General features: G+C 41.7%; 1 protein-coding gene across 1 annotated transcript in view; it reads right to left on the reverse strand.

Moving 5' to 3' along the window:
* ATP8B4 (ATPase phospholipid transporting 8B4 (putative)) overlaps positions 1 to 14,265 on the reverse strand; it is a 165,553-nt gene that overhangs the window by 32,338 nt on the left and 118,950 nt on the right. Inside the window, exons 19-22 of the mRNA XM_024193909.3 lie at positions 13,135 to 13,246; positions 11,805 to 11,910; positions 5,685 to 5,832; positions 3,326 to 3,509 (exon numbers count right to left, since the gene is read on the reverse strand). Of these exons, the coding sequence (XP_024049677.1) occupies positions 3,326 to 3,509; positions 5,685 to 5,832; positions 11,805 to 11,910; positions 13,135 to 13,246 (550 nt within the window). The remainder of the gene's footprint in view (positions 1 to 3,325; positions 3,510 to 5,684; positions 5,833 to 11,804; positions 11,911 to 13,134; positions 13,247 to 14,265) is intronic.

Genomic DNA, 14,265 nt, shown 5'->3' on the forward strand with positions numbered 1-14,265 from the left:
GAGACCGCTGCTACAGCCCCTGTGTAACCAACAGCCATCCTCCCCAAGTCCCATTGCCTCCTCACCCAGACGCCCAAGAACACAGTGGGGGGGCCTTCGGCCACCCACTCACTCCACCCTAGATGATTTCCATAGCAATAAGTTTTAAAGTTTTAAATTGGAGTGTGTCCTTTTCCTTCCCTCCTCCCCCACCCATCCCGGGCTACCTTTCCAATTATCCCCCTAGTTGTGTGATGAATTAATAAAGAATGCATGAATGTGAAGTAACAATGACTTTATTGCCTCTGCAACTGGTGCTTGAAGGGGGGAGGGTAGGGGAGGGTGGGGTGGTTGGTTTACAGGGAAGTAGAGTTAACCGGGTGGGGGGGGAGGGGCGGAGGGTTCATCAAGGAGAAACAAAACAGAAGTTTCACTCCGTAGCCTGGCCAGTCACAAAACTGGTTTTCAAAGCTTCTCTGATGCGCACAGCGCCATGCTGTGCTGCTCTAACCGCCCTGGTGTCTGGCTGCGCGTAATCAGCGGCCAGGCGATTTGCCTCTACCTCCCACCCCGCCATAAATGTCTCCCCCTTACTCTCACAGATATAGTGGAGCGCACAGCAAGCAGCAATAACAATGGGGATATTCTTTTCGCTAAGGTCTGAGCGAGTCAGTAAGCTGCGCCAGCGCGCTTTTAAACGCCCAAAGGCACATTCCACCACCATTCGGCACTTGCTCAGCCTGTAGTTGAACAGGTCCTGACTACTGTCCAGGCTGCCTGTGTACGGCTTCATGAGCCATGGCATTAAGGGGTAGGCTGGGTCCCCAAGGATCACGATAGGCATTTCAACATCCCCAACGGTTATTTTCTGGTCCGGGAAGAAAGTCCCTTCCTCCAGCTTTCTAAACAGAGCAGACTGCCTGAAGACGCGAGCATCATGTACCCTTCCCGGCCAGCCCACGTTGATGTCGGTGAAACGTCCCTTGTGATCCACCAGGGCTTGCAGCAGCATTGAAAAGTACCCCTTGCGGTTTATGTACTCGGTGGCTTGGTGCTCCGGTGCCAAGATAGGGATATGGGTTCCGTCTATCGCCCCACCACAGTTTGGGAATCCCATTGCAGCAAAGCCATCCACTATGGCTTGCACGTTTCCCAGAGTCACTACCCTTGATATCACCAGGTCTCTCATTGCCCTGGCAACTTGGATCACAGCAGCCCCCACAGTAGATTTGCCCACTCCAAATTGATTCCCGACTGACCGGTAGCTGTCTGGCGTTGCAAGCTTCCACAGAGCTATCGCCACTCGCTTCTCCACTGTGAGGGCTGCTCTCATCCTGGTATTCTGGCGCTTCAGGGCAGGGGAAAGCAAGTCACAAAGTTCCATGAAAGTGCCCTTACGCATGCGAAAGTTTCGCAGCCACTGGGAATCGTCCCACACCTGCAGCACGATGCGGTTCCACCAGTCTGTGCTTGTTTCCCGGGCCCAGAATCGGCGTTCCACAGCATGAACCTGCCCCATTAACACCATGATTTCCACATTGCTGGGGCCTGTGCCTTGTGAGAGGTCTAGGTCCATGTCCATTTCCTCATCACTCTCGTCGCCACGCTGCAATCGCCTCCTCCTCCTCCTCGCCTGGTCCTGGTTTTGCTTTGGCATGTCCTGGCTCTGCATATACTCCAGGACAATGCGCGTGGTGTTCATAGTGCTCATAATTGCCGCGGTGATCTGAGCGGGCTCCATGATCCCAGTGCTAGCTATGGCGTCTGGTCTGAAAAAAGGCGCGAAAGTAGTATCTGACGGACCAGGGGAAGGAGGGAAGGAGGGAGGGGCGAGTGACGACATGGCGTACAGGTACAGGGAATTAAAATCAAGAAAGGTGGCTTTGCATCAGGGAGAAACACAAACAACTGTCACACAGAATGGCCCCCCCCAAAGATTGAACTCAAAAGCCTGGGTTTAGCAGGAGGGAGGGGGGAAGCAAATGAATACAGAATAAATCTATTTTTTACATCTTAAGACGACGGTGCAGCATGACTGATAGCCCTTGGCATTTTCTGGGTGCTTGGCAGCAAATACTGGGCGCTTGGCAGTTAGCCTTCAGGTCTATTGCACCATCTGATACCCACTGCAGTATGACAACGATGGATACCAGTCGTAATATACTATCTACTGCCCAAAAGGCAAGGGGTTGCTGCTGTGTAGCAATCTAGCCCCACGTCTGCCAGCCCCATGTCTGCCAGTACCCAGATCGCCCTCGGCCTCTTCTGGGTGCTTAGCAGACAATACTGGGCACTTGGCAGAAAATAGCATACTACGACTCTGCTAACGTGCGATGAGCCAACAGGGCGCGTGGCAGAAAATGGCATACTACGACTGATAACCATCATTGTCTGCCCAGGTGCCCATGATCGACAGCCACTGCTGTCCGATGAGGACGGTTACCAGTCGTAATAAACCATCTACTGCCAAAAGGCAAGGGGGCTGGTGCAATGCAGCCCCACGGCTGCCAGCCCCACAGCTGCCAGCACCCAGATCACCAATAAAGGCTACCAGTCATGCTGCACCGTCTACCGCCAAAAGGCAGTTAGCTGCTGCTGCTGTGTAGCAATGCAGTCCCACGTCTGCCGGCACCTAGATGACATATGGTGACGGTGAGCTGAGCTGAGCGGGCTCCATGCTTGCCGTGGTTGTCTGCACAGGTAACCCAGGTAAAAAGGCGCGAATCTATTGTCTGCCGTTGCTGTGACGGAGGGGGAGGGGCCTGACGACATGTACCCAGAACCCCCCGCGGCACTGTTTTGCATCATCCGGGCATTGGGATCTCAACCCAGAATTCCAATGGGCGGCGGAGACTGCGGGAACTGTGGGATAGCTACCCATAGTGCAATGCGCCGGAAGCCAACGCTAGCCTCGGTACTGTGGACGCGGTCCGCCGAACTAATGCACTTAGAGCATTTTATGTGGGGACACACACAATCGGCTGTATACAACCGATTTCTATAAAACCGGCTTCTATTAATTCGACCTAATTTCGTAGTGTAGACATACCCTCCGTCTGCAGCCGAAGACGGTTGAGAAGGAACTGAGGGGACGGTGGGGGGTATGCGCACCACAGAAGGTGCCAACGGCTGCACAAGACGACTCCTGTGCGCACCCTTCCCCCGACCGAGTACAGCTGCGAGAAATCTCTGATCTCTGGCACAGGGACGCAGCGACACCTAGAGTGGAGCACTCACAGGGACACCACTCGAAGAAGAAATATGAATTCATTGATAGGCAAACAGCATGTTATTGGCATTTCTATTTATGCTTTTAACTGAACATTATGACACAATTTCCTCTTACTTTTGATCATGCTAATGTCATTGGCTCCATCTCCGATGGCCAAGGTGACTGCTTTCCTGTGCTTCTTAACCAGCTCTACCACTTGTGCTTTTTGTAAGGGAGTCGCTCGACAACAAATCACAGTTTTACACATGCAGGCAACTTCCACAAATTCATTCTCCAGATCAGCCTCAAGTGCATGAACCTGGAATACAAAATATTCCCTATCAGAGTACTGGAACTGTAGCTATAATCAATAGAAGATGTGATGGGTCGGAAATGAGAATTCTTTGCATATAATAAATAGGATATATCACTTTTAAATAAAATAATTTCAAAAGTTTTTTTAAACAGCTGAAGCCTTTAGTGGAAGATACTACACATCTCCAGTAAACACAATAAATCAGTCTCATAAGTGTATACATATAATCCTAACACACAATGTAAGCGAAGCTACATTTTGTTGTAAAATACTTGATTTAATTACACATTCAATACAAATATTAACAAAGGGGGAAGAAATAACCTAAAATTGGATACATTACAGTTATTTCAGTCCAGCACTTGACTTTCCAGCTAACTTTATGAGAAATTAAAATGGCCTAATCCAGTGAATCATCAGCTCTGCTGCAAGTGTTTAGTTGCAGATACTCAATGTATCTTTGTGGTTCAGCACCCATGGAGCCTCTTCACAATTCAGATACAGTAAAATGCTGGCAATTAAATAAAGTCTGGCCAAACTCTGTGGTCTGCCTCTGCCTTTGGACTGACATATAGCTAGTCCAACTGTATGTGGCATGTGAGCAGGGTCACTGGAAAGATGCATAAAATGTTCCCATTTTGACATATATTGTGCGGTTTCATTTACTGTGTGACAATTTTTCCATTAAAATGTAGGAGGGACAGAAAACCTTCTGAAAGCCCCAGGCAAGAAAAGGACAGGGATCTCTTCAAAATCATGGGAGAGGAAAAACTTCAGGTCATTGGTTTAGATATTATGGAGATGGGGATTAGGGGGGGGGGAGAATACACAAGGAATGGGGAAAAGATCTTTGAAAAGGCTCAGGGGAAAGGGCTAAGGCATGAGCTGGTTGCCTTTTAGATATCTCCGAACATTCTAAGGGTAATTAGAAACTTTATCTTCTTTCCCAATTCTAATTTTAAACTCTGCCAAAACCAGCAAACATCCATTGCTCTTCCCATTCCTTTGGCTCTCTGATGAGACTGCCAATGAGGGTGCCACTTAATCCCAGTGATGGTGCTTGCTGGAGGTGTTCACAACTGAGCTAGTGTCTTATTCTAATCTCTTGACACAGGCTGCTAAACAGTTCTGAGATGATATTGAAACCACAAATCTGGGTATAGAAGAGAAATAGTTTCTGCAGACTACATGACCTTTCTGCTGGAGAGGATAATCTGCCCTAGAGCGGAGATCTGCAACTTTCCATAACTTTCACAGTGTAGAAAGCAACACATTCTTATGGCTGGAATGCAGCTGGAGAGAGCCATGCATACTTAGAACTACCTTAAATGGCTGTGGATCTTATGGAAAAGCTTAAACAATATTCCCATTTACTTCTTCTTTTTCTATTAAGAAACTGTCTGAAGGCAGAACCATTCTTATTCTCAATTTTTAAAAAGAAAATAAAGATCAAAATATATGAACGTACAAAGATTATCATGTATCTTCATGAGCGGCTAATTTCTCAAAAGTGAAGCCTGCGCTTTTAATTCTCTTAAGTTAGAGAGTCAGAAGATCGTTTTGATACTTGTTCAAGATTTTGAACCTGAACTACATTAAAGTAATGTAAGTTTATTCTATTATGACAAGAACCAGATTTCCTAATCAAAGCAAATTGTTTTGGCATCCCTGTAAGATGCTGATATTTAGAAAACCCACTGGAGGTATCTTAATGACATTAATTTGGTGCAGTAATTATTTTAAGGTCAGGTTGTGCTCTCAAACAACAAACATCAGGAAAAAATAACAGCATTACATCTGCCTAATTGCATTCCCTTAATTAATTGGCATTGATTTGTGATATTCCCCTCACACAAGTACTTAAACAATAATAGCAGTGGTCTATGTCTAGTTAAGAAGGGATAAGATTGTGTGAACTAGTTCTTACTATGGGGCCTTCTCCACTATGGCAGTTATTAAAAAAAGCTGTATAGAGTTACTCATTTGATTTCTCTTCCATACACATCCAAAAGTTAAGACGTAATTTTTAATTGTTTCTTGCAATTATGTCAGCCTTTGTTTTTAGCTTTCTTATGAAACCGTTTTAGAGTTTGGAGAGAAATCCGTCATCGTTAGAAAACAAAACAGACATTATTTGGGTTGGGAAGGAAAGGACAAAACCTGAAAAAACTGACTTACCAGACTATGTCCATTTATGACTAATGCATAATCACCAATGACAGTTTCTTCCAAGACTGAGCCCTGCTTTGATTCTTGCATTTTTTCACAAAATACATGACCATTGGAAAGGTCTTTGCTTTGTCCAAACAAATGTTCTTTCGCTTTCCTTAAAAGAAAAAAGGAATATGTTATTATTAATTTTAATCAGACAATGATTTAGAGCTAATTTCAGTTCTGCTGTAATTAATATTACATAAGAGCGAATGTCAGTAGGCAAGAAGGATATGTCTTTTACGTGATGAAGATACTGTAGTACAGTGGTTCTCAAACTAGGGCCACTGCTTGTTTAGGGAAAGCCCCTGGCGGGCCGGGCCGGTTTGTTTACCTGCCGCGTCCGCAGGTTCGGCCAATCGTGGCTCCCAGTGGCTGCAGTTCGCTGCTCCAGGCCAATGGGAGCTGCGGAAAGTGGCGGCCAGTACATCTCTTGGCCCGCGCCGCTTCCTGCAGCTCTCATTGGCCTGGAGCAGTGAACCGCGGTCTGTGGGAGCTGCGATCAGCCGAACCTGTGGACACGGCAGGTAAACAAATCGGCCCGGCCTGTCAGGGGCTTTCCCTGAACAAGTGGCAGCCCTAGTTTGAGAACCACTGCTGTAGTGTGTTTAAAATCTAAGGAAGTAGGTTGTGTAGGTATGACGGTAAGACAATATTCTTGAGTGTTTTTAAATAACTTAGAAGTTAAATAGCAATCTTGATCTGAGTTTGACCAGAGTGATTTATCACTAATTTGGTATTAAGATTTTCCAGGCTTAGAGGAAAGATAGGTTTGGCACAGAAAATGCTGTAGTTACATTTACAGGAGCAAAGAATGAGGAGAAATTCTTTTTCCAGGAATTCTGGGCAACGTGTTTATTTTATTTTGTAAAACAAAAAAAATATACAATTTCAGAATAGCGTAAACTGTGACCTTTTACAAAGTACAATACAAGTCCATTTATAGAAGTAAACTTATTTAGCAACTCCAGGTCATAAGCAGAGATAGCCGAAAAACAACATATTGGAATGTTGTGAAAATTTGGATCATAAGTTAATAACTCTAGTCTATATCCCTATAACCAGTTGAACCAACCCCTCAGCTGGGCTCTGCCATGCTCTCCAACTGGCCTCTGGGAGTGGCGCCACCGGCTACTACAGCTATCCATAGGGTGATGCCTTTACAGTTCCCTGATGTTACTGGAGTGTCTTTGTACAGATTAGGCTCCCCTTTTAGTTGTGGGCTATGTTCATTGTCACGGTCCTAGATTTAAATTTTGCCCACAGTCCTTTTATTGCAAACTCCTCTTGGTTTTTCATAAAATTGTCATACAATTGCTTTATTTGAGATTTTTTTCTGAAGGTTAATTACTTTCACTTTCTGGAAATTTTGTATGCATGCAATATTGTGGGTGAGGTAATATCTTATTTGACCAGCTTCTGCTGATGAGAGGGACAAGCTTCTGCGCTTCCACAGTGCTCTTCTTCAGGTCTGGGAAAAGAAGAGCTCTCTGTGAGCTCAAACGCTTGTCTCTCTCACTGTGGGAAGTTGGTCCAATAAAAGATACTATCTTACCCACTTTGTCCCTCTAATATCCTGGGACCAACAGGGCTACAACAACATTGTATATATTGTGACTCCTCTGTAATAATTTATAAATGGTGTATGTTGACCTGCATACTTTATTGTATGAATACACTGATTTAGTTTAATAGCAGACCATAAGGAAAAACAAGCAGGAAGGGAAGAATAGGTCAATATAGGCAACCCCTCATCTAATATGTGAGGGCTGGTACAGCATAGTGGCAGAGCCATAGGTTCTGCGGAGTCTGGCTGGACCTCCTGTTGAGCCTACCAAACTGGTTTTGTCCAGAAGAGCTAAAGCCAGGCAATAACAAAGGAAACGGATTATAAGGGACTCTCTCTCTCCAAAGAGGAGGTACTTGTTGGGGAGCTATTCAAGGAAACCAGACTGGCACAAGAACCTTCTCAGATGTCTGAAGACGTTAGGCCCATCTAGGCAACTATCACTGGATGGTAGGGCTTTAGGGAAGACAGACACATGTATCAACTGTTTGTTGTTTTAAAATCCTTTTTCTCTCAATGCTTTGTTCCTACTCTTAAAATAAACAATGTTTAAGAAGGCTGTTTTGTCACAGAATACCAGTGGCCACAAACTCCTGAAAAGAACAGCTAGTGTCAAACCCAGTCAGATCTGCTGGGTAAGTACAATTGATCCTCAGTGTAACATACCACACGGCACAGTCTAAGTGTGGGAGACACAGGCTAACAACTGAAAGGGCGCACTCTGAGACTAGAAAAGAGAGAGAGAGAGAGGTGCAGATAGCCCTGAAACCATGGCATATATTTCTATACATTTTCCTTAGATTATGACTTTGTATATGAAATATTCTGTGACATAAGGGCCTGCAATTACATTTAATAGGCCCTGATCCTGCAAAGACTTCACCATGTGTGTAGCTTTGTGCATATGAGTGCTACTATTTACTTCATCAGCGGTTACTCACAGGCCTAAAATTATATACATGCTGAAGTTTTTGCAGGATCAGGCTTTTATATTATGACAAAAAAATCCTTTTAGGCACGTGAAGAGGAAGATGAATTTAAAGTGGAGACTTTTGATATGGATTATCTAAAAATCTTCTAATTAACAGAATTTTGAAAATAATCTCTCTTCTGGGTTCTATATAGTAATGTATGAATTATTCATAAATTTGAATTTTCATATTATTGACCAAGATATTATAAACAGTTGCTATTGAACAGTGATATGTCAAATGTCTGAATCTGAGTTTGCTTTTTCCCCCCTTTTTTTCCCTTTCGTGAACTATGGTTTACTATTTAGCTTTGAATATTTTTCAAATTTATTTTATTTTTAATATTCGCTTGTCTTTTTAGATTTAGAAAAATAATACACAGTTGCTCTACAAGAATCTGGTCTGAACAGACCCTTAAACTTTTAAGAAGTTCAGATCAGAATACTGATCTGAGCTTTGTGGCTCAGATCACAATGTTTAATATGACATGTTTTATAAATCTATGTTCATTTTTTGAAAAAAGTTTCAATTATTGGTTCAGTGAATAAGTTGTTTTCTAAACAAGAGGCAGCTTCTGCATAAAATACCAAAATAAATATGCTGCTCACCAGAGTCCAGGATTTTCTTATTTATTTACAATGTCTGCAGTAAAAGATAGCATACTTTTACTTAAAATACCCAAATTTAGTCTGTATTTGCAGGATATCGTGGTGCTATATGCCTACTTCCAGAACAACATGTCTATTAATGCAATGGAGACCAGGAGTACCACAGCAGTGATGCAGTTGGTCTCCTGGGAAAGGGTGTCTTCTTTGTTCTTTGAAGGCCACCTGGCGGTTGATCTGAAAATGGCACAGAGACAACCAGTGCATTCCATCCCAAAATCACGATAAGGGTAAAGTCAAGGTGCTTTACAGAGGAAATAAAAGATGACACCAGAATGAAACAATAGATAATTATGCATGTTGTCAGAGAAGAGGAACTGGTACTAAAGAAGCCACTAATAAAAAGTCCTCGGGGGGAAGAAAAACTTGTATACTGGCACAAACCTGAATTCAGAAAATATACATATTAAATAACTTATTTTGTTACCCATTTTCTGTCTTACTGAAGATGTGTCTTAACACTAACTTTGATCTAAGCATCATCTTCTATTGGATCCCGCACTGAAATCAAACCACAGTGTTTACAAAATCACCATATATAGTCATGGAAATGACTATAATATCATAAATTCAGTATTAAAAACTTCAGTGGAGGGAGAAATTTTAAAACTCTTAAGTTCCTTTGGCTTGGGAGAATCAGACAGTTTGTTTTAGAACATCAAAGCAGGAAATACCCACTACCTACATAAAGAGTTAAAAGTTGGAGGTGATAGGCCACTTGTTCTATTAGAAAGTTTATATAGATAATTCTCTCCATTCTCTAAACATATATTTTAGCTTCAGTGACACAATATACTGTGCATGCAGACTTCCTAGATGTGTTTCTCAGAAACAAATATGAGTATTTGTGGGTTTCCTGTTTAATTAAGTCCTTTTCCAGTCTGTACTACTGACTCAATTTCTGCTTTCCTTCATCAGTAGCCTATTCCCAAAAGGGTAAAATGCAAGCCAGGATTTACTTGTATTCAGTGATGCTCTCAGATACATGGTGGAATTCATATGGGTTCACATATCCGAGGGCAGCACTGCCTTTTGTTAACTAAAGCTTTTCTTCTACACCATTTGATAACTGGAATCACATATGGATATGTAGTTATTTACATTGCACAATGCAACTACATCACCCAACTTTTTGACAATCTTTTGACTATGCAAACCATGGTACACATTTGTACCTCATTTCTGCCTATCTTCCATGTTTCCAAGATTTTTTTAAAAAGGAAGAATCATTTACTCTGTTTCACCATGTCCATATTTGGTTCCCACACTGCTTTCTTGCTTGAACCCTGGCCTAATGCTCTATGAGTGATTTTCACCCCCCACCCCTGCGCCAAGCTCGACAATTCATACCCAAATTGATTCCTACATAAATAGTTTATGCAAAAATAGAACCCATGTTAACATAACTCATTTTCATTGAATCAAGGCCATATATAATGTATAATGCTTAACCAAAATACACAAATCACAAAAGGCTAAAAAAAAAATTGTTTGTTTACTTAAACTGTTGTATTATGTAGTTTCCCATTATTCAGATTGAAGATATATTAGTTATAGGAATAGGTTGGGACTGAAATGCCCAAACCACTTGGCTGGTGCTAAAATACCAAGGGATAATTAGGTAAACTGATGCCTTGTTTGTCTGATACCCAAAATAGGCAAGAATTTTATGTCCATGGTAATTACAGAAAAAATTAGAAATTGCTATGTTTGGCTCTAGTGCAAGTAGAAAAAAAATACATAGAAATGCAAAAGAGACACAAATAAGAGAACTGAGAAGGAACAAAATTCTAAACTTCACTGAGGAAAAGTAGAAGGGAGAGAAAGGCATGGCCTACCGATCTTTAAACACATCTATTCAGTACGCTGTCTGGAAAAGGTGGAAGGATGCGGCTGCCTGTAAGGCATTTTCCATATTCTAGTAAAATTATAATAAAACACTGTAGAAAGTTTGGTACCATGCATTCTTCTAGTGCTACTGACCAATACTTAAATACATGTGCAACTTTTTCTGTATTAAAAAAAAAGAAAAGTAAAGGCTCTTTTCCTGCAGAAGAGTAAGAACTGAAAGGACCAGGATCTATTATGTTGGCATATTGTCTGTGTATTTCCCAACTGTGCTGTGAGTGGTAATAATTTATTCTATTCCAAGAAAGGAAATTTGCATAAATTTCCAGCAATGAAAATCATAATGCCAGGTACATGTACCATCCAAGAAGTTCCAGCTACCACACTGAGAAAGGAGATAAACGTGTGTGAGAGAGAGAAAGAAACAGAGGTTGAGATCTATGCCCGTGTCGGCACTATTTCTAACAGTAATTATTCTCCTATTCTCCAAATTAATATTACAGTGCCTAACCTAGAGAAACTGCTAACATTTCTTCTTCCAGATGAAGTGATAATGGCATTTGTTCTAACCACTCCACACATAAGCATAAAGTGATATGGAAGGCAGCAGTGGGAGTGAGTCACGGCTACGGAACTCATGACTATGTATATACAATGGCGTTTTCACCCATGCAGAGTGGGAGACAACCAGTATTCTAGCTTGCAGTCTGGAGTACTGGCCTCAAGTCGCTGGTTTGTTGCCTTCAGACAAGCAAGTTGGCACACTTTTATGCCAACTGACAGGACTTTAACAGATGGAATCTTAAGGAAAGGGAAAGCATCATAGAGAGAAAGTCTAATTGGAGTAACAACAAGGAGTCCAGTGGCACCTTAAAGACTAACGGATTTATCCCAAATAAATCCATTAGTCTTTAAGGTGCCACCGGACTCCTTGTTGTTTTTTTGGATACAGACTAACACAGCTACCCCCTGATAACTGGAGTATTTTATGTGCAAGGAAGAAAATAAGATAATGTATTTTAAATGTTTTTTTTACCTGAGTTCTTCACGCACTTCCATTACCGTGTGACCAGCCACTATGAAAATCTCATTCATGGTGTCAGTGAGCATGTGGCAGGAATAACCAATGTTCATGGCAGTTTCTGAGAGACAATAATGTCAGTTTTGCTTAGGATGGTTGTAGTTAAAATCATTACTTATTTATTTTGTAATGTCAACAGAGCATATTGAGAGTACAGTACTATCATAATGAGAGTAATTCTCTAACATAATTACTGGGTTTGATATAAATGTATTACTAAAAATGCACCTTCCTCTGAGCTATATTTTATGGTTATTATTTATAGTGAAGTAGTACTCAGAGTCCAACTGAGATCAAAGCCCTATTGTTCTAGACACTGTTCAAACACATATTGAAAGACCGAAGGAGTTTCTAAATAGACCAGCCAGACAAAGTGGGAAGGGAAATTGAGGCACAGAAAAAAAAACTTGCCCAAGGTCAAACAGATGATCAGTGGAAAAAAGCAGGGATTAGAACCCAAGTATCCTAACTCCTAATACAGTGCCCTATCTGCTATATCACACTGCCTTCCATACGAGGAGTAACCCATAGACAGTCACCCTTGTGCACTAGAAAAAAACGGAGCGATTAAACCCCTATAGGGTCATCATTAGAAAAAAACTGTATATGCTATTTAACGATATTTTTGTAGAGCTTGTTTTTGAGATTAAGATGCTCAAGTACACATGTGCCATTTGAGAGCTTTTTTCTCTCCACTGCGCACCTGTGGCAAGTGCCATATCCAAAGAATTTAGGTCCCAAAATCATGCTGTGATATTAACAACTGAAAATATTATGCATCCTGTGCTGCTGAATCTCAATCCACAAATACCAAAACAATTGGTAGAACTTTTTAGATGGCTTTACAAGACACTATTTGTATTATTCACTGTTCCATACATGACCCCCATCCAGGATCCTGCACACTGCCCAAACAAATACTAGGGTCATGTGGAGAGAACCCTGCCCCCAAGGCCATCGGCTATAGTATACCTTGCTGGAGATGCTCTCCTCTGACAGGGTGGAGGGTGTTCACCACAAGATCCAACAGTCACACCTCTGCTGTCCTCCCAGCATGCCCATGCACAACTCAATGTTACCCTCATTGCTCTGCCTTAATGTGCATCAAGCCCCTCAGAGCTGTGCTTTATTAATAATTTATAAATGTTAAATAACAATAATGTTCAAGGAAATGTGCTCCCTGCACTCCATGCAAGGGGATTGTAGAAATCTCACTGCATTTAGGGTTTTCTATCACCCCACCCCACCCACTTACCCCCAAAATTACACAATATTAATGAATTACCTTGCTTGTCTCCTGTTAGAACCCAGATCTTAATGTTAGCTAGTGATAAACTGGCAATTGTTTCTGTAACTCCTTCTTGTAACTTGTCTTCTATAGCAGTAGCACCTAGTAACTTTGTAAGGAAGCAGAACATTTAAGTGACTTTGTACAAACTTTGCAAATTCACTTAGTTAAACTAAGATCTGGGAAATATAAACAGGATAAACTACATGGTTTTAAACATCTACACATAGATAACATCAAGTCAAGTCAAACTTTAGTACAATATACTACCCTTGATCTACATTCACAGCTTCCACTGAGAGCAATGGAAATTTCCCCAAGTCTCAAAGGCAGTCTACAGTCTAATTTGCATCAAGAACTATATAATACATAATTTCATGGCAATCTTGGCTGGGGATCCCCTGGTTTTGGGGGTCCCTCAAGCCCTTTTCTTGTCCAACAGGCTGGCAGCAGCAGATCTAGAATAATTATCTTCTAGGTTGTAGTTTCTGTGTCAGCTCTTTTAATATGACTATATCTCCATATCAGTATCAGCCAAAGGCATCCTTATGGGAAAAAAGCAAGGATGAAACTGAAGGCATGGGTATAATACCACAATGGGACATAATGTGAATTGTAGTTTATGTGTTGCCCCTTTAAAATAATCTGCAGAGACCAGAAGCTGAAATATCAATATTCAGTCAAGGCAACAAAGGGTGCAGAATTTCAAAGGAATTGGGAAAACTCAGTTGGGGTTCAGAAGCAGGGCCAAATATGGCCCTCAGATACATATATTCAACTCACGTTGATTACAATGGGAGTTGTAAGTGCACATCCAAGAGTAGGTTTTGGCCTTTACAAAGAGAGGAATTGGAAAGAGCAGGCATGGGAGAGGAACAGCTATCTGAGTGGTCAGAGGAAGGGAGTCACCATAACTTATAGGGTAAAGGCAAGAGTAAGTTTTAAAAAATTCTATTGTTTTAATTGTATATATTACATATTGAAGGTTGGCTTTCTGATTACAAAGCAGCATGGATGGTCTTTTCTGAAATGGAACATGCATGTGACTTGATGAAAGTTTTAGGGGAAAGAAAATGGCTGCTTTCTTAAATTTAAAATAAAATCAGGTTAATTTGTATTTAAAACGAG

Source organism: Terrapene carolina, unplaced genomic scaffold, assembly GCF_002925995.2.
Source record: "Terrapene carolina triunguis isolate 2854851 unplaced genomic scaffold, T_m_triunguis-2.0 Scaffold67, whole genome shotgun sequence".
In the NCBI taxonomy this organism is placed as follows: Eukaryota; Metazoa; Chordata; order Testudines; family Emydidae; genus Terrapene; species Terrapene triunguis.